Here is a 26,410-nt window from a genome sequence, read left to right on the forward strand (position 1 = left end):
AACCTTTCCTAGGCCGACCCCTACCCCGCCTTCCTTCCACTACAGACTGATACACTCTTGAAGTCATTCTGTTTCACTCCAATCTCTCTACATGTCCGAACCACCTCAACAACCTTTCCTAACCCTCTGGACAACAGTTTTGGCAATCCCGCACCTCCTCCTAACTTCCAAACTACGAATTCTCTGCATTATATTCACACCACACATTGCCCTCAGACATGACATCTCCACTGCCTCCAGCCTTCTCCTTGCTGCAATATTCATCACCCATGCTTCACACCCATATAAGAGCGTTGGTAAAAACTATACTCTCATACATCCCCCTCTTTGCCTCCAAGGACAAAGTTCTTTGTCTCCACAGACTCCTAAGTGCACCGCTCACCCTTTTTCCCTCATCAATTCTGATTAACCTCATCTTTCATAGACCCATCCGCTGACACGTCCACTCCCAAATATCTGAATACATTCACCTCCTCCATACTCTCTCCCTCCAATCTGATATCCAATCTTTCATCACCTAATCTTTTTGTTATCATCCTCATAACCTTACTCTTTCCTATATTCACTTTTAATTTTCTTCTTTTCCATACCCTACCAAATTCATCCACCAACCTCTGCAACTTCACTTCAGAATCTCCAAAGAGCAGTGTCATCAGCAAAGAGCAACTGTGACAACTCCCACTTTATGTGTGATTCTTTATCTTTTAACTCCATGCCTCTTGCCAAGACCCTCACATTTACTTCTCTTACAGCCCCATCTATAAATATATTAAACAACCACGGTGACATCACACATCCTTGTCTAAGGCCTACTTTTACTGGGAAATAATTTCCCTCTTTCCTACATACTCTAACTTGAGCCTCACTATCCTCGTAAAAACTCTTCACTGCTTTCGGTAACCTACCTCTTATACCATACACCTGCAACATCTGCCACATTGCCCTCCTATCTACCCTGTCATACGTCTTTTCCAAATCCATAAATGCCACAAAAACCTCTTTAGCCTTATCTAAATACTGTTCACTTATATGTTAGACAATAATATTAGGTGACTTCAAAATCTGCTGTCAACAACAAAACATTGGTGTAACATATATGTGAGCATGTTAGATAGGAGTGAATGAAGTCGAATGGTTTTTGGGACATGACGAGCTGTTGGAGTGTGAGCAGGGTAATGTTTTGTGAAGGGATTCAGAGAAACTGGTTAGCCGGACTTGAGTCCTGGAAATGGGAAGCACAATGTCTGCAATTTAAAGGAAGGGTTTAGGATATCGGCAGTTTGGAGAGATGTCTAAAGTGTTATATCTGAGAGAGACTGCAAAGACAGTGATTTTGTACGAGTGATGGTGAAAGTGTTGAATGATAATCAAAGTTTTTTCTTTTCTTTTTTTGGGGTTTTTCTTTCTTTTTGGGTCACCCTGCCTCGGTGGGAAAAGGCCGACGTATTAAAAAAAAAAAATACAAAGGCTAAATTCAGAGTAACCACTTACTTTCCAGTGCCTCCTTGTTGACGTCAAGTATGGCCAGTGCGACCATAAACACCACACGAGCACCATCGTAGAAAAAGCAGTCCACAACATGCACTGCTGCTTCAAATGGCATCACACTGGAAAAATTAAAACCATTTCAGTGTATGAGTTAACCGTTCAGCAAAAATTCAAATATATTATTAAGTAGTAACCACTTAAGATTAAAAAACTATAGGAACCTGGAATCTGCCTTAGCAAATTTTAACCATGAAGGAAAATCATTACCCATTAATTAACGTGTTTCTAAAAAAAAGACAAGATAATAAGCACCATAAGATAATAAGATAAGATAATAAGCACCATAAGATAATAAGCACCTGAGAAAAAGGGTGAGGAACCAGGACAATGAGATTAAAGAGATGATGCCCAAGTCTGACAGCTTGGTGTGTAGTCCTGGCATGTGATCCAGGATGAGGTCTTCAAGCACACCTTGATCCACCAAAGCCCCAACAACCCGGGTGTTGTAATAGTCAGGTAGGAGTCGCTCACTCAGGGCAGCCAAGAGCCAGAACGATTCCTCTTCATTGCAATACACGAGGAGGACTGATGCCACAATGTTCATGGCTTGGCAGTAACCTATGGGGATGTGAATTAGAACATTACATTATTAAAAAAAATATTGTAAACAGCCCTAAAGAATTAAGCATAGAATTAATCTTCATACTGTAGTTTGCAATTGTGTTATTACGATTACGTGAGACATTCCTAATAAGTTTGCATACATTTGGCACCAGTCAAAAATTCAGCAACCAACCAATGGCAGGGTTCCTCCAAGCATAGGCACAAAGGACACGCCTGAGAGCTGATATCCCTCTCTCACTCTGAAATGCAGGGTGCTCAGGAAGAGACCTGTGTAGGTCCCTCTCAATCTCATCATTGGCAGGGCCGCCACGCTTTAACCCTGCAATTACTGCTTGCTCATAATAGCCAGGATTCGTGGCCTGTTCATTTATGGCACCTGAAAGTAATAGCTTAATTATAGAAGAATCAATGTTTCCTTTGCAGCACTGGCACTAAAAATGTTGCACAGCAACTGCACACATTAACATTCCCTATCCATATCCAGTTTTATAATCACATTCAAATTCAAATTTTTATTCTTTTATGCAGTACAAGGATAATGTAGTTTACACATAATCAAATATTGTTATTGCTTTTCAGGCAATAACATAAGTACTTTTAATGAATTTACAGTTATAAAACATAAGACACCATGTTTAATAACCTTGCAACTAATATACCACAACTAACAAACATTGCTACACTTGCTACATATTGTACTTTTATCTATGTACTTGTATAAAGTTTGTTACCCATTATGCAGAAGCAGAAAAGAAGAACTTGACTCCTATATGTTACTTGGCTTGGACTTAAAATTTCCTATATTTATCCATTATTCACTGGACTAGTTTAATTTTTCGTAACTGTATTAGTTCCTGACCACCTCCCTGCTTCAGTTTCAGGAGAAAAAATTGCATATTTGTTGGACTATCATTAATGAAGAAAATTACAATATATTTTACAAAACAAAAGAAAAAGATATATTTCCCACTAGACTTCAGAAAGTTTGAGGTAATGCAAATGCAAAAGTTGATGTAACTGCTCGAGTTCATGTAAGTACCATTAGATTTGTGAAATGTGCTTGGAATATAAATTCTGTGCCAGTAGAATTTATGGAGATTACAATATCTATGTATTTCATAATTCACTTACCATTTAACCAGTTAAATATGGCCTATAATACTTATTCCATACAACTTAAATAAAGCAAATTATTAAAAAATCATAAATATTCTCAACAGTATAATAATTTTCAATAGTGAAAAAAAAAAAAGATTCAAATTATAGAAATCATACAAAATTTACAATCTTTTCTAACAACAGACACTACAAAATACTACGAAACAATGACCAACAACTAACCAGAAAATATTAACCACACTTCTCGTCTAACAGTGTCTGGGAGTCCTTCCAAGACCAAACGAAGAGTTTCTACTGTACGGTACATGGTTACACCGCGTCCATACTCACTCCAGTGTCGGTCCCACAAGGCCTCTTTCCTTTTTTCACAATCTCCTTCCTAGTTAGAAAGTACAGTACATCAATATATTAACCAGTTTAGTAAGAATGTTGTTCTGTATGTCAACATATGAGTATTTAGTACAAAAAACACTTAGCTAAACACAGCATCCAAAATATTTTTTTCCTTTAACACACTGGCCATCTCCCACCGAAGTAGAGTGACCCGAAAAAGAAACACTTTCGCCATCACTCACACTATCACCATCTTGCTAGAGGCACGCAGATATGAAACAATGATCTACATGATACAATGGCAAAAGGCACAAATTACAATAAATTTAAATTAAATGATTGTAGAGAAACAGATGAATAACAAATTCAGATTGACTAATCTAATATAGAACTTTCAGTTACTCTGATCACTGAAGCTCACTCAAACATTTTAGATGTCAGATATTCCCAACTACCCTAGGAAGCAATATTTTAAATCCTATCTGAAAGCAGAACTGAAATAAATCTTTAAAAACTTATTGGCAAATAAAGACAATCTAACTGAAAAATTGAAAATACAGAATATTCTGCTAAGACACTAGTAGTATGAATATGAGAAAATATTGGGGTGCCAGGGGTAAATGTAAATGGGGAGCCTTTAAATGAGCTATGTGTAGAAAGAAATTTGGTAATAAGTAATACATATTTTATGAAAAAGAGGATAAATAAATATACAAGGTATGATGTAGCACGTAATGAAAGTAGTTTGTTAGATTATGTATTGGTGGATAAAAGGTTGATGGGTAGGCTCCAGGATGTACATGTTTATAGAGGGGCAACTGATATATCGGATCATTATTTAGTTGTAGCTACAGTTAGAGTAAGAGGTAGATGGGAAAAGAGGAAGGTGGCAACAACAAGTAAGAGGGAGGTGAAAGTGTATAAACTAAGGGAGGAGGAAGTTCGGGCGAGATATAAGCGACTATTGGCAGAAAGGTGGGCTAGTGCAAAGATGAGTAGTGGGGGGGTTGAAGAGGGTTGGAATAGTTTTAAAAATGCAGTATTAGAATGTGGGGCAGAAGTTTGTGGTTATAGGAGGGTGGGGGCAGGAGGAAAGAGGAGTGATTGGTGGAATGATGAAGTAAAGGGTGTGATAAAAGAGAAAAAGGTAGCTTACGAGAGGTTTTTACAAAGCAGAAGTGTTATAAGAAGAGCAGAGTATATGGAGAGTAAAAGAAAGGTGAAGAGAGTGGTGAGAGAGTGCAAAAGGAGAGCAGATGAAAGAGTGGGAGAGGCACTGTCAAGAAATTTTAATGAAAATAAGAAAAAATTTTGGAGTGAGTTAAACAAGTTAAGAAAGCCTAGGGAAAGTATGGATTTGTCAGTTAAAAACAGAGTAGGGGAGATAGTAGATGGGGAGAGGGAGGTATTAGGTAGATGGCGAGAATATTTTGAGGAACTTTTAAATGTTAAGGAAGAAAGGGAGGCGGTAATTTCATGCACTGGCCAGGGAGGTATACCATCTTTTAGGAGTGAAGAAGAGCAGACTGTAAGTGTGGTGGAGGTACGTGAGGCATTACATAGAATGAAAGGGGGTAAAGCAGCTGGAACTGATGGGATCATGACAGAAATGTTAAAAGCAGGGGGGGATATAGTGTTGGAGTGGTTGGTACTTTTGTTTAATAAATGTATGAAAGAGGGGAAGGTACCTAGGGATTGGCAGAGAGCATGTATAGTCCCTTTATATAAAGGGAAAGGGGACAAAAGAGATTGTAAAAATTATAGAGGAATAAGTTTACTGAGTATACCAGGAAAAGTATACGGTAGGGTTATAATTGAAAGAATTAGAGGTAAGACAGAATGTAGAATTGCGGACGAACAAGGAGGTTTCAGAGTGGGTAGGGGATGTGTAGATCAAGTGTTTACATTGAAGCATATATGTGAACAGTATTTAGATAAAGGTAGGGAAGTTTTTATTGCATTTATGGATTTAGAAAAGGCATATGATACAGTGGATAGAGGAGCAATGTGGCAGATGTTGCAAGTATATGGAATAGGTGGTAAGTTACTAAATGCTGTAAAGAGCTTTTATGAGGATAGTGAGGCTCAGGTTAGGGTGTGTAGAAGAGAGGGAGAATACTTCCCGGTAAAAGTAGGTCTTAGACAGGGATGTGTAATGTCACCATGGTTGTTTAATATATTTATAGATGGGGTTGTAAAAGAAGTAAATGCTAGGGTGTTCGGGAGAGGGGTGGGATTAAATTATGGGGAATCAAATTCAAAATGGGAATTGACACAGTTACTTTTTGCTGATGATACTGTGCTTATGGGAGATTCTAAAGAAAAATTGCAAAGGTTAGTGGATGAGTTTGGGAATGTGTGTAAAGGTAGAAAGTTGAAAGTGAACATAGAAAAGAGTAAGGTGATGAGGGTATCAAATGATTTAGATAAAGAAAAATTGGATATCAAATTGGGGAGGAGGAGTATGGAAGAAGTGAATGTTTTCAGATACTTGGGAGTTGACGTGTCGGCGGATGGATTTATGAAGGATGAGGTTAATCATAGAATTGATGAGGGAAAAAAGGTGAGTGGTGCGTTGAGGTATATGTGGAGTCAAAAAACATTATCTATGGAGGCAAAGAAGGGAATGTATGAAAGTATAGTAGTACCAACACTCTTATATGGATGTGAAGCTTGGGTGGTAAATGCAGCAGCGAGGAGACGGTTGGAGGCAGTGGAGATGTCCTGTCTAAGGGCAATGTGTGGATGTGTGGTGTAAATATTATGCAGAAAATTCGGAGTGTGGAAATTAGGAGAAGGTGTGGAGTTAATAAAAGCATTAGTCAGAGGGCAGAAGAGGGGTTGTTGAGGTGGGTTGTCATTTAGAGAGAATGGATCAAAGTAGAATGACATGGAAAGCATGTAAATCTATAGGGGAAGGAAAGAGGGGTAGGGGTCGTCCTCGAAAGGGTTGGAAAGAGGGGGTAAAGGAGGTTTTGTGGGTGAGGGGCTTGGACTTCCAGCAAGCGTGCATGAGCGTGTTAGATAGGAGTGAATGGAGACGAATGATACTTGGGACCTGACGATCTGTTGGAGTGTGAGCAGGGTAATATTTAGTGAAGGGATTCAGGGAAACCGGTTATTTTCATATAGTCGGACTTGAGTCCTGGAAATGGGAAGTACAATGCCTGCACTTTAAAGGAGGGGTTTGGGATATTGGCAGTTTGGAGGGATATGTTGTGTATCTCTATACGTATATGCTTCTAAACTGTTATATTCTGAGCACCTCTGCAAAAGCAGTGATAATGTGTGAGTGTGGTGAAAGTGTTGAATGATGATGAAAGTATTTTCTTTTTGGGGATTTTCTTTCTTTTTTTGGGTCACCCTGCCTCGGTGGGAGACGACCGACTTGTTGAAAAAAAAAAAAAAAAAAAAAAAAATTCATACAGTTGGAAAAATTTCAAAATCATGTGTACGGCCAAGACAAGTATAAAAGTATGAGAGTGAGAGTGAGAGAGAGCGAGAGTGAGAGAGACTAAAATAACAGACATACAGATCAAGCAGATTACAGTAAAAATAGTTATGAACAGGGAAGACCTTTGCATGGGATATTCTAGTAAGTAGCAGGGAAATTTCAAAATACCAAGAGAATACAAATACCAACATCCATATCATCCTCGAATCCAATATAGAGAGACCTCAAGGGCACGGTTGTTGTCTCGGCTTCAAGTGTCTCAGAGAAGCTTGAACCATTGTTGTCAGATATGCTGCCTACACCTGAAGCATATAAGTCTTGATCAGTCTCAAATACGGGTCTATGTCTACATGACTGTTATTCATAATTAATATTTAGCAACTTTATTGAAGTGTAACAAGTGAAGTAATGTTTATAATTAAGTCTCATCACTTTCCTTTCAAATTTATAAATGTACCACATTTTCACAAATTTGTATTTTTAATGCCTTCAACCATTTTCTCTTAACTCCGACATCTAGTTAAGTTGCAGTAGAGTTAAACAAGAGAATGCACACAAACTACTTACATTAATAATACTGTAGTATAATAAATCACACTGAATATTCACTGCTCTAATGAGAACTCGTATCACAAAAAAAAATTTATGTCAAACTTCTCCATCACTATAACTTCTGCATATTTCATAATAGTCTCACACCCGTACATACATACATTAAAGATATTCGAGCAGTGACAAGGTGGACATACACAGCTGTTCAAAAACGAGAGGACCAGGACAAAGGGACAAAAATGCAACCTGATCCAAATTTAGAAATGTCAAAAACCTGCAAGGTATGACAGTTATCTCAAGCTAATTAATGATTAATAAGTGAGTCCCAAGAATATCTCACACCCCTTACACACAAACATCCTAATGAAATGATGGTCACACTCACTTCACAAAACCTTAATACTGTACTTTCTTGAATACCAGCATGTCTAATATTTAACTACTGTACTGTTTACAATATACATTTTCATGCATGTTGCTTGTGCATAAATTGCATGTAAAACATGGCCAGTTTTTGTCAACAAAATATTTCTAAACACCATCTCCTTTCCTCTTTAAACTTGTACAAAACTAAATTACATAAAAAATCTATGCAAGCTGTCTCAAATTATGAAAAAAATATCCTTCCAGGATCAAAAGTAAACTTAGAAGTAGCAGTAAACTTGTGGAAAACTGAATATAAACTTACTCAAACTACTAAGGCTCATGTCATCACATTTATCATCAGTGACAGAGTTGGAGCGACTGCCCAGTCTGGCACTCCCCAGGACCATGTTGTCTGGAAGAGCACTGACAACAACATTCTCAATATCAATCTCGTGATAACAAAGATGAAAATTTTGATCAATTAGGTATTACAGCTAGAGTGCCATAAAACCATAAAATTTTAACAGTATTTAAGATAGTCTTCTGAATCATTATCATATCTGTTTCTTGCAGTCCTGCAACTATGTACATAATTTACCAGATTATTAAAGCAAATTAATAGTAGACTCAGCCAAATAATTTAACAGCAAAGGAGAAGTTGGCACACTTCATTATTTGTTATGGAGGCAGGTGGCCAAAAATTTTTTCCAAACTACTATATTGTGTTTATCAGTAATGATTATCTAAATGCTTTAAATGTGTAATCTAGTACAGGAACACTGAAAAAACTAATAATGAATTTCACTTACCAGTAGCATTTACATTATTGCCTTAGACACCATTAATGGAATTTGTGCAAAGCGGAAGAAAAGCAGAAGAGTATCTCAAAATATATTAAAAAAAACGTAAGGAAAACATACTGGGAGGAGAAAATGAGTAGAGGTAAGAGAAAATAACACTGAATATAAGAAAGAAATATAAGTAACTTTTAGAGCACAGTATGCTAATATATCAGTCCATCCTCCAAAGCAGATGTTGATTTTCTACTTATAGACCACAAACAGTGAGTGACAAATACAGGTCATCTTACCTGACATTCTGTTAATCATTACCTGAAGCAACTAAAGAGTGTGGGGAAGGTTAATGTGAACCTACTAGTATGAGTTTAATGTAGTGAGGCTTATCATCACACATACACTCTACATGTCAAGAAACATTAAGACTACCAGTTAAACTTCCTTACAAAATTATACCACACATACAGAAACCCGCCACATCTACACCAAACACATACTAAAGATGAATGTATTCAGGAGAGCAATTACCAAGAAGAATAAAAGGATTAGTAATGAAATAATGGTGTACAAGGCAGCATCTAGAAGAGGAGAGAGCTGCCAACTGTGGCTCTGACTTCTAGCAATATTGAGATCACATACTTTACTGTAATCTAATTCTTCAATACATATCTGAATTGTATGTACAACTTTTAATTCATGTGATCTATACATAAAGGGTTGATAATGTTGTTTAGTGGAAGAAAAGTAACACCACATTCTTTTGTTTTAACCAAAGCCAAAGTCAGTCTCTGCCTCCTTTATCAAGATAATTAATGCATTGGTAAAATGATGATAAAGCATAATTATAACATATGATACGTAAAATGACAATAAAGCATAATTATGATAACATATGATACTGAGTTAATAATACTATGAAGTCTTCTACTGAAATTTTATTCTTAGCATTAAATTATATATTATTTTAAACATAACGAAGTGCTAAACCCTTAAGGGTCCTACAGCACTGTCTTGTTATTAAAGCAATGAAAAAGGTTGGTCAGAGGGAGAGAGTAAAGGGGGCATTGATGTGACAGTCACATTTTGCCAAAACTCTATTAAAAAGAAACCTGTGAACTTACTTCTTTGTTGGTATACTCTTCCCCAGCATCTCTGAGAGTTTGTTGATGACAAAGTCCCGATCCCCAACATCAATAAAGAGGAAAGTGTTGGACGAATTCACGTGTGAAGTACAAATGAAGAGGGCATTTTTCACTATGAGGTTGCCCTTCACACTGTCTACACGCTCAACACTCTGCACAGTCCGCAGTGGGCACACCACACTAACCAGGTTGGCGATCTAAAAATGTACAAGTTAATTATATAATCCATATCGGTGGGAAATGGCTGATGTGTTAAAAAAAAAAATTAACATTTTATTTCTTTGCAAAGTTTACAATCTGTGATTATAATGCTGATTTGTTAAGTACAAAGGAAGCCACTATCATACCGGGGCATTTCGGACAGACTAAACCTAATGCTTACAGACTATGCAGACTACTTAATACTAGACATATAAAGAGTAGTAAATTTTAATTATACATTGTTTTTCTTATTACAGTAGAGGTAGCTAGTGGTTTACAGTAATTGAATTTATAGTCAAGATGAAGAAAGAAAAGATGAAATATATAAAAAATTAATAATTAAAAACCAAACTGCCAATTTACTACTATTAAACGACTAAGGCAACATTGTGCATCCCAGTTTGGGACCTCCATTACAATAAAGGTAAATAAGATATTAATGTTCAATTAAGAACAAAAAAGAAATTCTAAAATTCTTTATACAGCAATACTGCATAAATTAAAAATTTTTACTCCATTATACCCTTTACTTTATACTCTCTAGAAGCTTATATGTTTGTACTTAAGTTGATGTGATAAAACACACACTTCAAGGAATTTAATGACTCAATTACAAACCTGACTTTTTATAATTACAGTGGTACCTCGGGATACGAACAGCTCAAAACTCGAACAATTATGTAAGTGCATTTATGCAAGTGCTTTTGTAAGTGTATTTTTTGGGGTCTGAAACGGATTAATCTAATTTACATTATTCCTTATAGGAACAAATTCATTCGGTATCGGCACTCGCACAGCCTTCTGGAACGAATTAACTTCGTATCCCGAAGTACCATTGTATGTCTTTCTTTCAAATGCCACTTACAAGTCCTTAAAATGTACTCTATTTTTTTTTAAGTTTTATTAAACAAAATTACAAACTCATATTAAAAAACAAATGATCTACATCCACTGGCACTGCCTTCCTGCACTTTGTACAAGTACTGTATTTAAATGTATAACTCTGCCTACACAACGTATTAATACAGTTAAAAATTACAGGATTGCTAATATATGACTTATCATATGATTTGTAATTACTCAGCTTGCCCCACAGTGACTCTTCACATCTTTTTTCCCCTCAACGGCATTCTCCTGCCAAAGCAGGATGACATACATGTACAGATGAAAACATTCCCCACTAAGTATAAGCCCCTTCAGAAATAATGATTTCTTCTATAATGTGATACATTCTGTGCAGTGTATTGTAACATCTGTGACCCCCAGTGGAAATAAGTCACTGACTTCTTTTTGGTTATCCTAGGTAATTTACACAGATGTTAAACTAAGAATCTTTCCTCTGTAAGCCATGCGTGTTGAAAGAGGCAACTAAAGTGCCAGGAACAAGGGGCTAGTAACCCTTGTATAAATTACTAAATGTAAAAAGAAGATAAACTTTATAGCTTTCTTCTTGTTTGGCTCACTCTACCTTAGTGGGAGATGGCCAGTACTATGTTAAAAAAAAACCAATGTATGATAATTGTATTTATGTGCACTTGTACCTAAATAAACTTACTTAACTGGATATACAGTATAGTGACAAATACTATTTAGACCACAGAACATGTTTGATTCTTGTTACTGGACCAGACTGAATCTGGACAAATAAAATTACTGAACGAGGCAAATACAGTGGACCCCCGGTTTATGATCAGCTCCCAATGCGACCAATTATGTAAGTGTATTTATGTAAGTGCGTTTGTATGTGTATGTTTGGGGGTCTGAAATGGACTAATCTAATTCACAATATTCCTTATGGGAACAAATTCGGTCAGTACTGGCACCTGAACATACTTCTGGAATGAAATAATATCGTAAACCGGGGGTCCACTGTATAATGGTCATGTAAGAAGACACAATTACAAAAAAATGACAAAAACACACCTTGCTATCAAAACAAATATAGTTGAGAGAGATGTAGAGTGTGCCACTGACATAGGCTTTCTTGTATGGTGCCCACAGAGAGCAACTCGTTGACCCATCCAGCTTCTCTCTCAGGGGTAACCTGAGATGCAACAACCAACATTCACAAACAAATCCATCTCTCAATATTAGAGTTATATATTGAACTTCGTAAACAAAGTACACGTACATACCTATGTTGGTGACAATAGTTAAGAGAGAGATGATTTGCATATGGTATAAAAATGGAATATCGCATTATATTCAGTTATTACAACAATAAAAGCTAACTTTCACCCCTTAAACTACAAAGTTCAATAAAAAAGCAGTGCAAAATATTACCTAAATTTGCTACGGTACATATCCGAGTGGGCTCTGGCATCCAGGTCACGCTTCAGAAATGATGGCTTCTTGGGCACTTTCTTACTGTTAAGAACATTCTCATTAAATACATCTTATTTAGTTCCACACTTCAACACTAAAGTACTATTTTACATTATGAATCAGCAAAACAAAAAGCAGTATTCTGCATGCAAGACCATACCCCAATACTGGAGATGAGTTAGTACCATCAAGTACGGAACCAAGATAACCCATGAGAGTAACACATACTCAGCATGGCTCTTTACAACACAAGAAACATAGGACTATGTGAAAGAGTAGGAGTGTAGATGTTTACTATAAGTATAAACCACTCAGTGTTACTAATTTCTAGACATTCATTCAAGCTACAATATACAGCAATGCCCCAACTGACGATGCTAATGTTTTCCAGATAATTTGTTAAAAGTAGAATGCTCAGTACTCAGAACATATTTTCCCATAAGAAGTAACTTGATAAATCTCTACATAGAGCAAAACATAGTCCCAATAAATGTTTACTCTGCATAAAGAATTAATATTTACTGTAGTACTGTAGTTGAGGGAGAAGAATTTAGAGGAATGAAAAGGAACAAGTGTTAAGTTAAAGTATTAGGAAGAAATTCTTTACATGACTACCATAAATGTGCAGAAAATATGCAAGATAGATATACTGTACAAGTCATGAGATCTCCCTGATAAGCACAGAGTTTTTCAGTTACATAATTTGAGTAAAGAAATGACAGGCATTATCAGAGATATGGACTAAATGAAAATAAATGAAAGATAAAGATTTTTTTTTTTTTAACACATCGGCCATCTCCCACCGAGACAGGGTGACCCAACAAAGAAACACTTTCACCAACATTCAACACTTTCACCATCATTCATACATAACCACTCACTTTGCAGAGGAGGTCAAATATGACAATTTAAATGTCACTCAAAACAGCCAATATAACAAACCCCTCCTTTAAAGTGCAGGCATTGTACTTACCACCTCCAAGACTTAAATGGGGAGTTTTGAATCAAGTGTGAGAGTAATGGTGGTTGGGGATTTCAATGCTAAAGTGGGTAAAAATGTTATGCAGGGAGTAGTAGGTAAATTTGGGATGCCAGGGGTAAATGTAAATGGGGAGCCTTTAATTGAGCTATGTGTAGAAAGAAATTTGGTAATAAGTAATACATATTTTATGAAAAAGAGGATAAATAAATATACAAGGTATGATGTAGCATGTAATGAAAGTAGTTTGTTAGATTATGTATTGGTGGATAAAAGGTTGATGGGTAGGCTCCAGGATGTACATGTTTATAGAAGGGCAACTGATATATCGGATCATTATTTAGTTGTAGCTACAGTTAGATTAAGAGGTAGATGGGAAAAGAGGAAGGTGGCAACAACAAGTAAGAGGGAGGTGAAAGTGTATAAACTAAGGGAGGAGGAAGTTCGGGCGAGATATAAGCGACTATTGGCAGAAAGGTGGGCTAGTGCAAAGATGAGCAGTGGGGGGGTTGAAGAGGGTTGGAATAGTTTTAAAAATGCAGTATTAGAATGTGGGGCAGAAGTTTGTGGTCATAGGAGGGTGGGGGCAGGAGGAAAGAGGAGTGATTGGTGGAATGAAGAAGTAAAGGGTGTGATAAAAGAGAAAAAGGTAGCTTACGAGAGGTTTTTACAAAGTAGAAGTGTTATAAGAAGAGCAGAGTATATGGAGAGTAAAAGAAAGGTGAAGAGAGTGGTGAGAGAGTACAAAAGGAGAGCAGATGAAAGAGTGGGAGAGGCACTGTCAAGAAATTTTAATGAAAATAAGAAAAAATTTTGGAGTGAGTTAAACAAGTTAAGAAAGCCTAGGGAAAGTATGGATTTGTCAGATAAAAAAAGAGTAGGGGAGTTAGTAGATGGGGAGAGGGAGGTATTAGGTAGATGGCGAGAATATTTTGAGGAACTTTTAAATGTTGAGGAAGAAAGGGAGGCGGTAATTTCATGCACTGGCCAGGGAGGTATACCATCTTTTAGGAGTGAAGAAGAGCAGAATGTAAGTGTGGTGGAGGTACGTGAGGCATTACGTAGAATGAAAGGGGGTAAAGCAGCTGGAACTGATGGGATCATGACAGAAATGTTAAAAGCAGGGGGGGATATAGTGTTGGAGTGGTTGGTACTTTTGTTTAATAAATGTATGAAAGAGGGAAAGGTACCTAGGGATTGGCGGAGAGCATGTATAGTCCCTTTATATAAAGGGAAAGGGGACAAAAGAGATAGTAAAAAATATAGACGAATAAGTTTACTGAGTATACCAGGAAAAGTATACGGTAGGGTTATAATTGAAAGAATTAGAGGTAAGACAGAATGTAGAATTGCGGATGAGCAAGGAGGCTTCAGAGTGGGTAGGGGATGTGTAGATCAAGTGTTTACATTGAAGCATATATGTGAACAGTATTTAGATAAAGGTAGGGAAGTTTTTATTGCATTTATGGATTTAGAAAAGGCATATGATAGAGTGGATAGAGGAGCAATGTGGCAGATGTTGCAAGTATATGGAATAGGTGGTAAGTTACTAAATGCTGTAAAGAGCTTTTATGAGGATAGTGAAGCTCAGGTTAGGGTATGTAGAAGAGAGGGAGAATACTTCCCGGTAAAAGTAGGTCTTAGACAGGGATGTGTAATGTCACCATGGTTGTTTAATATATTTATAGATGGGGTTGTAAAAGAAGTAAATGCTAGGGTGTTTGGGAGAGGGGTGGGATTAAATTATGGGGAATCAAATTCAAAATGGGAATTGACACAGTTACTTTTTGCTGATGATACTGTGCTTATGGGAGATTCTAAAGAAAAATTGCAAAGGTTAGTGGATGAGTTTGAGAATGTGTGTAAAGGTAGAAAGTTGAAAGTGAACATAGAAAAGAGTAAGGTGATGAGGGTATCAAATGATTTAGATAAAGAAAAACTGGATATCAAATTGGGGAGGAGGAGTATGGAAGAAGTGAATGTTTTCAGATACTTGGGAGTTGAAGTGTCGGCGGATGGAATTATGAAGGATGAGGTTAATCATAGAATTGATGAGGAAAAAAAAAAAGTTGACTGGTGCGTTGGGGTATATGTGGAGTCAAAAAACGTTATCTATGGAGGCAAAGAAGGGAATGTATGAAAGTATAGTAGTACCAACACTCTTATATGGATGTGAAGCTTGGGTGGTAAATGCAGCAGCGAGGAGACGGTTGGAGGCAGTGGAGATGTCCTGTCTAAGGGCAATGTGTGGTGTAAATATTATGCAGAAAATTCGGAGTGTGGAAATTAGGAGAAGGTGTGGAGTTAATAAAAGCATTAGTCAGAGGGCAGAAGAGGGGTTGTTGAGGTGGTTTGGTCATTTAGAGAGAATGGATCAAAGTAGAATGACATGGAAAGCATATAAATCTATACGGGAAGGAAAGAGGGGTAGGGGTCATCCTCGAAAGGGTTGGAAAGAGGGGGTAAAGGAGGTTTTGTGGGCGAGGGGCTTGGACTTCCAGCAAGCGTGCATGAGCGTGTTAGATAGGAGTGAATGGAGACGAATGATACTTGAGACCTGACGATCTGTTGGAGTGTGAGCAGGGTAATATTTAGTGAAGGGATTCAGGGAAACCGGTTATTTTCATATAGTCGGACTTGAGTCCTGGAAATGGGAAGTACAATGCCTGCACTTTAAAGGAGGGGTTTGGGATATTCGCAGTTTGGAGGGATATGTTGTGTATCTTTATATGTATATGCTTCTAAGCTGTTGTATTCTGAGCACCTCTGCAAAAGCAGTGATAATGTGTGAGTGTGGTGAAAGTGTTGAATGATGATGAAAGTATTTTCTTTTTGGGGATTTTCTTTCTTTTTTTGGGTCACCCTGCCTCGGTGGGAGACGGCCGACTTGTTGAAAAAAAAAAAAATTATTATTTTTCAACATTGGCCATATCCCACCGAGGTAGGGTGACCCAGGAAAAAAAAAAAACACTTTCACCATCATTCACACTATCACTGAAGACATAGTGCAACATGAATGAAAAACTAAAGTTAAAAAATGTGTTAAGCTATATAAACTTGAAGCCATATGTTTCAATTAGTTAAAGAATTATGCTTTTGAGTATATCATACAAAGCAGGCTTGTCAAATTCATTCTTACAATCATAAGGGGGAGTCTATAAAGCTTTTCTTATGGGCTAGATACACCCTTTGCTAGGTCAGCTTTCTTATTAAGATGTACAAAATTAAATGAAAATTAAAAACATTCATATTACCAATTATTACACTTTCAATAACAAAATGAAAAATATATAAGAATAAAGGAGACTTATGCATCCTAATGTTCCTTTCAATAACTACCCTAATATTCCTTTCAATAACTACCCTAATATTCCTTTCAATAACTACCCTAATATTCCTTTCAATAACTACCCTAATATTCCTTTCAATAACTACCCTAATGTTCCCTTCAATAACAACCCTAATATTCCTTCCAATAACCATCTTGAAGTTCCTTCCAATAACTTACGTTGCTGTAAACAAAACATTCTTACATACAAAACCAAGTTCACTTCAATAACTTGTGTTACTGTAAACCCAAGATGCTACTGCTCACCTGACTTTTGTCAGCAAGTCTTTATCTTCTGAGAATTCCTCATCATTAATTAGCCTGAAAAAAAAATTATATAACAAAATTACTGCAAGTATAGTTTCATCTACCTACCTATTAATCCTACTGAAATTTTTATAAAAATTGGAAAATGAAAACTGCCCACATTCTTCCTTTCTGAGATGGCCCTTGATGTGCACTTATAAAACAGACCCTCTACTTTTCTATGATACAAGTCAAGCTTAATAAAAAATAATAAAAAGAAAAGTACAGTGGTACCTGGAGTTTCGGCCGCCTCTCAACTCAAACAATTATGTAAGTGTATTATTGCAAGTGCTTTTTTAAGTGTATTTTTGGGGGGTCTGAAATGAACTAATCTAATTTACATTATTCCTTATGGGAACAAATTCGTTCGGTAACAGCACTCGAACAGCCATCTGGAACAAATTATGGCCAAAACTCGGGGTTCCACTATATTGTAATTTGTAACACTCCTTTTTCATAGAATTTTTTTATGGAATTTTTTTTATATTAAATGAATCAGTCAAATCAGTTGTCACAATACCCTACATACCACAGCACTACACATATGGGGCATCGAGAAGAAAATCAGCGAACTCGCCAATGAGCAAAAACTGCATTTTTTATTTTTTTTTTTTTACACCAAAGAGCTTATAATTCTTTCCAGTATCATATACTGTACATCACTCAGATTGGCAACTTTGTTACTTTTACCCTGCCTTTTCCCACTAAAAATAAAAAAAAGATGTTTGACCATGAGTTCATGTCTACAAAACAGCAATTTGACTCCCGAGAAAACAACAAACTTGCCATACCACCTCGAACCAGTTTGATCAAAATTGTGTGGTTGTGTACTGGGATACTGTTGCATGCATGTTGCAAAAGTTTGTGACTGACTGACTCAAAAGTGACATTTGGCAAGCTAATTGTTTTTTTCTAAGTACCTCACATACTATCCATATCCAATTTGTCATTCTCCTCTAAAATCTTTACTATGTCTCACATTCCTTATGCCACCCATGCTGATGTCTTTTTGAAGTACAAATTATTAGCCCTTTCATTAACTCCTTGGTCGCAGCCTTGACTCTCACGACCAATTCCGGTCTTTTATTTCAAAATTCTCTTACATTACCATACACAGTGGTCCCTTGATAATCGTCGGGCTCGATAGTCGTCCTTTTCAGAAATTGTCGCGTTATTTTCGTCCAAACATTGGCTCGCAAATGGTCAGTTGACTTGTTAATTGTCGTTCATCCTGGACACATACTCACGGCTCTGAGCCGCCTCAGCCTCCCTTCCCAGCCAGTGTGCCATTGTTTACCAGTGAGCAACGGTCCCCTCCCTTGTTCATATGAAATATTTCATAATATTCCATTCATTTTAGTGCTTGCAAGTGCTAAATAAGCTACCATGGCTCCAAAGAAAGCTCCTAGTGCCAAGCCTTTGGTAAAGAAGGTGAGAAATACAATTGAATTTAAGAAAAAATCATTGAACAAAATGAAAGTGGCGTACATGTAGCCGAACTGGCCAGGATGTATAACATACAACCATATCTTCCATCGTGGCAAAGAAAAAGGAAATCAAGGAAGCTGTTGTTGCTTGGAGAAAATTGTGGCCAGATTGTGTCCACAAGAGGGATTTTGAAGGGTTTGTGGCTGACCCTGATGAGCCTATGTCAGTTGTGAAATCTATTGTGGCATTGGGGAGTTCCATGGGGTTGGATGTGAGTTTGGAGGATGTGGAAGAGTTGGTGGAGGACCACAACGAAGAGCTAACCACTGAGGAGCTGCAAGGGTTTCAGCAGGAACAGCAACAGATCGCAGCTCAGAATCTTGCTGCAGAGGAGGAGGAAGAGAGATGGAAGGTGCCTTCTTCAGAAATTAAGGAGATTTTTGAAATGTGGGGTAGGATGTAAAGATTTATGGAGAAACATCTCCCGGAGAAGGATGTTGCAAGCCATATCGGCAACTTGTACAGTGACAGTCTTGGCCCATTTTAGGGAAGTTTTAAAGAGACGCCAGAAACAGAGCTCTCTGGACACTTTTTTTTTTTTTGCGAGACAGGACTCCAGTGACTCAAGCTGGTCCTAGTGACATTAAGAAACAGAGAAGAGAAGTATGTAACCCCAGAAAAGGACTTGGTACCTGAGGTGTTGATGGTAGGGGATTCCCCTTCCAAACAGTAACTAGTCCAGTCTTCCATACACTAAGAAGAATCGCCAATAAAGGTAAGTGTTATACGTACTGTTAATATTTCATTCGTCATGTCCCATTGTATTGTTTATGTACTACATCTATATTTCATGTAAAAAATTTTTTGTTTTAATACTTCTGGGTGTCAGGAACGGATTAATTGTATTTACATTATTTCTTATGGGGAAAATTGATTAAAAAATCGTCTATTTTAATAATCGTCGCACTTCCAGGAACGGATTAACGACGATAAACGAGGGACCACTGTAGTTTTATCATTGTCTAACTTTCCATTTATCATTAAGAATATTTCCCCCTCCTGCCCTTTCATCACCACATTTCTTTATATAATTTTTTCACCCTTTTGTTTTTTGTGCCTGCTTGCTTTTAACAAGTTTTGTTTATTCTCTTTTTGAGTTTTATATAGGTATTTTCATATTACACTGCTTATTCATTTTTACTCCTATTTATTAAAATTAGTATAAATAAGGTAACAAAAGCAAATAAAAATTGTCAATGAGGGACTTCCTCATTACAGTACTGCAAAGACAAAGGACAAACTATGAATAAATGAAATGCAATATTCTGTACCAAATTTTGCAAACACATATACAGTTTTAAATTATAAACCTTTTCTTCAGGCACGTTTCATCAGAAATTTGGTTACATGTTTGCTCAATATTGTGCTGAGCTTTAAACAGGTTCCAGGAGTTTGGGATCTCTTCGTGTAACTAAACTTTACTTTAGTGATCATGAATGATACATGAAGACAGCAAGAACTTTACACGAGATCAAAGTAACTTTCTTTATTTTTTAACTTACTATCTCCCACTCAAGTAGAGTGACCAAGAAAAATAAAAAAGGAAACACATTCACCATCATTCATTCAATCACTGGCTTGCCAGAAGAGTGCTGACATCACAGTTAAGATGACCCTGTGAACTGCAACATCTTCACCACCTCCTTTAGAGGATAGGCACTGTACTTCCTACCTCCAGATCTTAAATATGGCTAAACAGTTTTCTCTGAATCTTTTCTCATTAAATCACTTACTGTTTCATAGCCATATTGGCTAGCTGCTCCATCAGTTCATAAGTTTCCTTCTTCCTCAGCAACATGGAGAAATAATGCTGCAGAACAAACATATTTTGTTAGCAAAGGTAAAATATGTGACTAGTTACTACACAAACACACTGCTAGACACATTACTTCTCATCAATTTTTAGGTATTTATATAAAAAAAAATTTAGCCATGTATTCCCACTGACAATACACACTTTATTACATATGTGTGTATACAGTAAAACATCAAATAAACAAACTTCGATTTAACAGATTTTGGAAACGAACAAAATCTCCTGGGCAAATTTATGTTGGCTACAGAATTGTCCATCATTATAATCTGCTGTGTAAGTGACTTTGGAAACAATGGAGAAAGTCCACTGGTTATAAAATTGGCCATTATATTACAATCTGCTGGGTAAATATTTAAAAAGTAATGGATAAAGTCCATTAGTTACAGAATCTCTGTTAATGTTATGATCATTAATGAATCTCATTAATCGGAGTTATTAATCAATCTCATTAACCGGATTTATTAAATGTGCCGTGAAAGGCACCTCAGACAGGGAAGAAACAGACGAGAGAAAACTGCCTTGTATCATGCTAAAACTGTCTCTTTTCAGTTTTCTGTATTTTTAGGTATTTTTCATGGTTTCTAGCTATTTTCTGTAATGAACAGTCTCAATGAAAATATCAGCTTCCTCCATTAATAATTACATGGAAACTATGGCCTCGTATGATGCTAAAATTATCTCATTTTACATTTTCAAGTGTATATTCTGAATCAGCATAAAAAATAGTACGCCTGGTGTGATTTTAATGAATTTTGAAAATCCGGGATATTCTGAGGAGAAAAAACTTTGTCTCTCAGAATGGAAAACAGTCATGACGACACTGTTTGTTGGATCAATTTATCCCCACAAACGAAAAAATCCTGTGTATTCAGCTTTCATAGATGGCTATGAGAGCTGTATAAGTTAATCAATCTCATTAATTGGATTTATTGGACATTCGGTATTACTGAATATCCTCTCTCAGCTACTGTATTATTTTATTGAATTGAGGTTTCACAGTACAATTTTAAAGGCTAAAAAAAATTTTCCCCTTTCAGAAATGTCTTTAAATAAATTACTGGGTGAGAGAGTGGAGAGAAGATAGAAGTGTACAACACTGTGCAATAACAGCAAACAAGATAGAGTACAACCCCAGTATCTATGGGGGATACGTTCCAAGGACCTGCCGCAGATACTGAAACCGCAGATAGTAGCAAACCCTATACTATATGTCGTTTTTCACTGACATACATTATTATTATTATAAGGTTTAATTGGTAAATTGTACACAATTGAAACTCTTTCACTGATGGGAAGCACTTCATGGCTTCTCTTAGGCTATGAAGAACTTCGCCATCACTACTTTTGCACTTAGAGGCTATTATTAAGCAAAATTAAGGGTTATATTCAGGCCACAGGAAATCAGGGGTAACTGAAACCGTGGCTACAGGACCTGCAGATACGGGGGTCCCACTTTAATTACAAAAAAGTGTAGCACATACAGATTGGCTGACAATTCATAATAGAGTTAATATTAAAAAGAAAACTAATACATATAATTAATTTTGAAGTACAGTAATGTTTGTGCTAAGAGGTCACAGCAGGTGCTCTGAAATATTGGTAAGTGTACAGCTGGACATGGAATGCCACCAAGTTTAGTATTTTCAGAGAAAGAATTCCCACATTTTACGGCATCAAAAATGCTATTTTTTCCCCTAATAAGTCATGAAAATTTACCCAGCATCTTCGGGGGGTATGTCTTCGACACTGGAGTGTCTTGTTCGGCGTAAAATACAGTACATATCACCTAACAATTGCTGAGGTATATTACAAAACATAAAAATGTGACAAGGTCATCCAAAGAGTCTACTGTATCTAAGGTACTGCTCAATATATTAAAATAAAATCATATCTACCATTTCCCACTTTCAGTGCAAAGGAAAGCATATGCAAGAAAAATCTTGAAAGCATTAAAGGATAACTATTAAGAAGGTACATGTGAACCCACATGAATAAAAAAAATGAGAGGAAAATTAGTAAAGTACTCCATATTCTTATCATTGTACTGAGGTCCTCTTCAGTACTTATTGGAAATGAATGGCATGCATCTGCTGAAGATGCTCTCAGTACAGCTTAAACATACATTATTCATTTATCTTATTTTCTCCTTGCAAGCTGTCTTATTGCTGACCAGTATCCATAAGTTACAAGATATTCAGAGATGACGCCCAGTCTTTTATACAGTAAACCCAAAAAAAGTATTCACTCGAAAGATTTCAAACTACAGTGGACCCCCGCATAACGATCACCTCCAAATGCGACCAATTATGTAAGTGTATTTATGTAAGTGCGTTTGTACGTGTATGTTTGGGGGTCTGAAATTGACTAATCTACTTCACAATATTCCTTATGGGAAAAAATTCGGTCAGTACTGGCACCTGAACATACTACTGGAATGAAAAAAGTTCGTTAACCGGGGGTCCACTGTATTTATATTGAAATAACTGGCAGAAATATTCACTGTGGTGTGGAATTAAAAAACATCAGAAGTATATGGTCTGGGGCTTTGACAACTTTAAAGGATGGAAAATAACCAAATATGAAATGAGATAGTGGCCTACATGATAAAGTATGCATAATCTAACTCTAGTACGTAATACAAAAAATACCTGACAGATAAATAATTTACAAATGAAGTGTTAGAACAAATGACAAAGTTATACAAGTCTACTGAAATAGTGTAACTACATTAAGCTTATGATTTGTGAGGCTGATTAATGACACTATAAACAGCAGTAGAATTGCACCAGATAAATGCTATAAATGAACTGATGAGGGATTAATTCTAAGAGACAGGTGTGATCATTAAAGCCTGAGCATTTACTAGCATTAGATTTGAATTAAAAGAAGCAATAGTTTGGCTTTCTTTAAATGATTCAGGCTTCCATCTCACATGTATGTGAACTATAAAATTTGAGGTCATTTGTCTTCATTGTCACTCATCCAAAGCTAGCAGGTGTATGTTCGCTAGTCACACGTACATTCCCCAGTATACGCTTTTTCCCCATCTCAAATTAGCATGATTTAGCAATATACCAGAGTTTCTCTGTGAGTCAAGTGAGCAAAAATACCACAAAGAAAATAGGAAATAAAACCTGAGTGTTTTTATGTGCTTACACACACATCTTCAGTGGAATAGGAAGAGGCAACAGAAGAACACTTTAAATGTTATACACTGAGGTGACACTTCACTCAGTGAAGGTGACAACACTTCATACAAGCCTGTCCTACACATACATTTGTCCATCATTGTAGAATACAGATGTGTATGTATATTTAGTGACCATTTGTGTGTAAAGGTAGAAAGTTGAATGAACATAGAAAAGAGTAAGGTGATGAGAGTATCAAATGATTTAGATAAAAAAAAATTGGATATCAAATTGGGGAGGAGGAGCATGGAAGAAGTGAATGTTTTCAGATATTTGGGAGTTGACGTGTCAGCGGATGGAATTATGAAGGATGAGGTTAATCATAGAATTGATCAAGGAAAAAAGGCGAGTGGTGCATTGAGGTATATGTGGAGGCAAAAAATGTTATCTATGGAGGCAAAGAAGGGAATGTATGAAAGTATAGTAGTACCAACACTCTTATATGGGTGCAAAGCTTGGGTTGTAAATGCTGCAGCGAGGAGGGGGTTGGAGGCAGTGGAGATGTCCTGTCTAAGGGCAATGTGTGGTGTAAATATTATGCAGAAAATTCGGAGTGTGGAAATTAGGAGAAGGTGTGGAGTTAATAAAAGTATTAGTCAGAGGGCAGAAGAGGGGCTGTTGAGGTAGTTTGGTCATTTAGAGAGAATGGATCAAAGTAGAATGACATGGAGTGTGTATAAATCTGTAGGGGAAGGAAGGCGGGGTAGGGGTCGTCCTCGAAAAGGATGGAGGGAAGGGGTAAAGGAGGTGTTGTGGGCTAGGAGTTTGGACTTCCAGCAAGCGTGCGTGAGCGTGTTTGATAGGAGTGAATGGAGACAAATGGTATTTGGGACCTGACGAGCTGCTGGAGTGTGAGCAGGATAATATTTAGTGAAGGGATTCAGGGAAACCGGTTATTTTATATAACCGGACTTGAGTCCTGGAAATGGGAAGTACAATGCCTGCACTCTAAAGGAGGGGTTTGGGATATTGGCAGTTTGGAGGGATATATTGTGTATTTTTATACTATATACTTCTAAACTGTTGTATTCTGGGCACCTTTGCAAAAACAGTGATTATGTGTGAGTGAGGTGAAAGTGTTGAATGATGATGAAAGTATTCTCTTTTTGGGGATCTTCTTTCTTTTTCGGTCACCCTGCCTCGGTGGGAGATGGCCGACATGTTGAAAAAAAAAAAAAAGTATTTAATATTTCTCCATGGGGAAGTGGAACAGATTTCCTCCTCTGTAAGCCATGCGGGTCGAAAGAGGAGACTAAAATGCTGGGAGCAAGAGGCTGGGAACTCCTTCTCCTGTTTACATTACTAAAGTTAAAAAGAGAAACTTTCGTTTTTCCTATTTCGACCACCCTGCTTCGGTGAGATACAGCCAGTTTCTCCATGGGAAAGTGAAACAGAATTCTTCCTCCGTAAGCCATGCATGCCGTAGGAGGTGACTAAAATGCCAGGAGCAAGGGGCTAGTAACCTCTTCTCCTGTATGTATTACTAAATTTAAAAAGAAAACTTTCATTTTTCCTTTTGGGCTACCCTGATTCAGTAGGATATGGCAGGTGGGTTGAAAGTAGTAGTAGTACAGTGGACCCCCATATTACGAACGCATCGCGTTACGTTAAATCCGCCATACAAAGCATTTCAACGCAAAAATTTTGCCTCGCCTCACGATAAAAAACTCGCCTTATGTGATTCATCCGGGATGCGTCCCACGTGTGGCCTCAGCGCCAGTGTTTACAAGCCAGCCAGTGCGGTCACCTCTATGCATACATTCGGTACATTTCACATTATCCCAGTGTTTTTAGTGCTTGTAACTGCAAAATAAGTCACCAGGGACCCGAAGAAAGCTTCTAATGCCATCCCTGTGGTAAAAAGGGCGAGAATTAGTATGGAACTGAAAAAAGAGATTATGGAAATGTGTGCAAAGTGGGTTGAACTGCAAACCTTTATGGATGAAAATCACCCTGACACAGCTACTGCAAGCCGTGTTGCCAACCTGTACAATGACAATGTTATGGCCCATTTTAGGAAAGTCTTAAAGGAATGGGAGGTACAGAGTTCTATGGACAGATTTGTTGTGCCACAGAGGTCCAGTGACTCTCAAGCTGGTCCTAGTGGCATTAAAAGAAGAAGGGAAGTAACCCCAGAAAAAGACTTGCTACCTCAAGTTCTAATGGAAGGGGATTCCCCTTCTAAACAATAACTTCCACTCTCCCCTCCTCCCATCCCATCAATCATCACCAGATCTTCAATAAAGGTAAGTGTCATGTATTCTATTCTTAGTAGAATAGTAATTGTGCATGTCTTCTTCAGTTTGTGTGCATTAAAATTAATATTTCATGTGGTAAAAAAATTTTTTTTTTTCATACTTTCGGGGTGTTAGGAACGGATTAATTTGATTTCCATTATTTCTTATGGGGAAAATTAATTCGGCTAACGATAATTTCGGCTTATGATGAGCTCTCAGGAACGGATTAATATTGTAAGGCGGGGTCCACTGTATTTATTATGGAATACCCAATTTTACACAGACATTAATCTAAGGGTTAAGAATGGGTAAAGACAATGCAAGGACAAGACAAATATACTGTCATACACAGTACCTCATGATCTCTAGTGGACACTCTTATACTGTCAGGGAAGATGAGCGCGTTTGTACAGTCGAGCAGTGTTACATCCCTCCATCGCACGATCACACGAGTTTCTTTACCAAGGAGGAAGGAATAGAAGCAGAGGTAGTTGACACTCAAGTATAACCAGCCTTGTCTTGGTAGTCGGTTGTGCCAGTAGCTGCAGGAGAGGTACAACTTAATGCTCATCATGTTATTCACAAAATCATAACAACATGGTTGCAAACAAGGCTTTACAACTCCCTTGCCATAGGTTCAAACCCCACCCACTCATTACACTCAAAC

At 37.2% G+C, this 26,410-nt stretch overlaps 1 protein-coding gene across 2 annotated transcripts in view; it reads right to left on the reverse strand.

Moving 5' to 3' along the window:
- Positions 1–26,410, reverse strand: part of Tbc1d8-9 (TBC1 domain family member 8/9) — a 59,471-nt gene that overhangs the window by 21,788 nt on the left and 11,273 nt on the right. For both annotated transcript variants that reach the window (XM_070098860.1, XM_070098852.1), the window contains exons 5-16: positions 26,099–26,285; positions 20,236–20,312; positions 16,976–17,029; positions 12,360–12,443; positions 12,000–12,120; positions 9,855–10,072; positions 8,259–8,359; positions 7,208–7,320; positions 3,454–3,610; positions 2,285–2,488; positions 1,848–2,106; positions 1,492–1,607 (exon numbers count right to left, since the gene is read on the reverse strand). In XM_070098860.1, the coding sequence (XP_069954961.1) occupies positions 1,492–1,607; positions 1,848–2,106; positions 2,285–2,488; positions 3,454–3,610; positions 7,208–7,320; positions 8,259–8,359; positions 9,855–10,072; positions 12,000–12,120; positions 12,360–12,443; positions 16,976–17,029; positions 20,236–20,312; positions 26,099–26,285 (1,691 nt within the window). The remainder of the gene's footprint in view (positions 1–1,491; positions 1,608–1,847; positions 2,107–2,284; positions 2,489–3,453; positions 3,611–7,207; positions 7,321–8,258; positions 8,360–9,854; positions 10,073–11,999; positions 12,121–12,359; positions 12,444–16,975; positions 17,030–20,235; positions 20,313–26,098; positions 26,286–26,410) is intronic.

This window comes from Cherax quadricarinatus, chromosome 5 (genome assembly GCF_038502225.1).
Source record: "Cherax quadricarinatus isolate ZL_2023a chromosome 5, ASM3850222v1, whole genome shotgun sequence".
NCBI lineage: Eukaryota > Metazoa > Arthropoda > Malacostraca > Decapoda > Parastacidae > Cherax > Cherax quadricarinatus.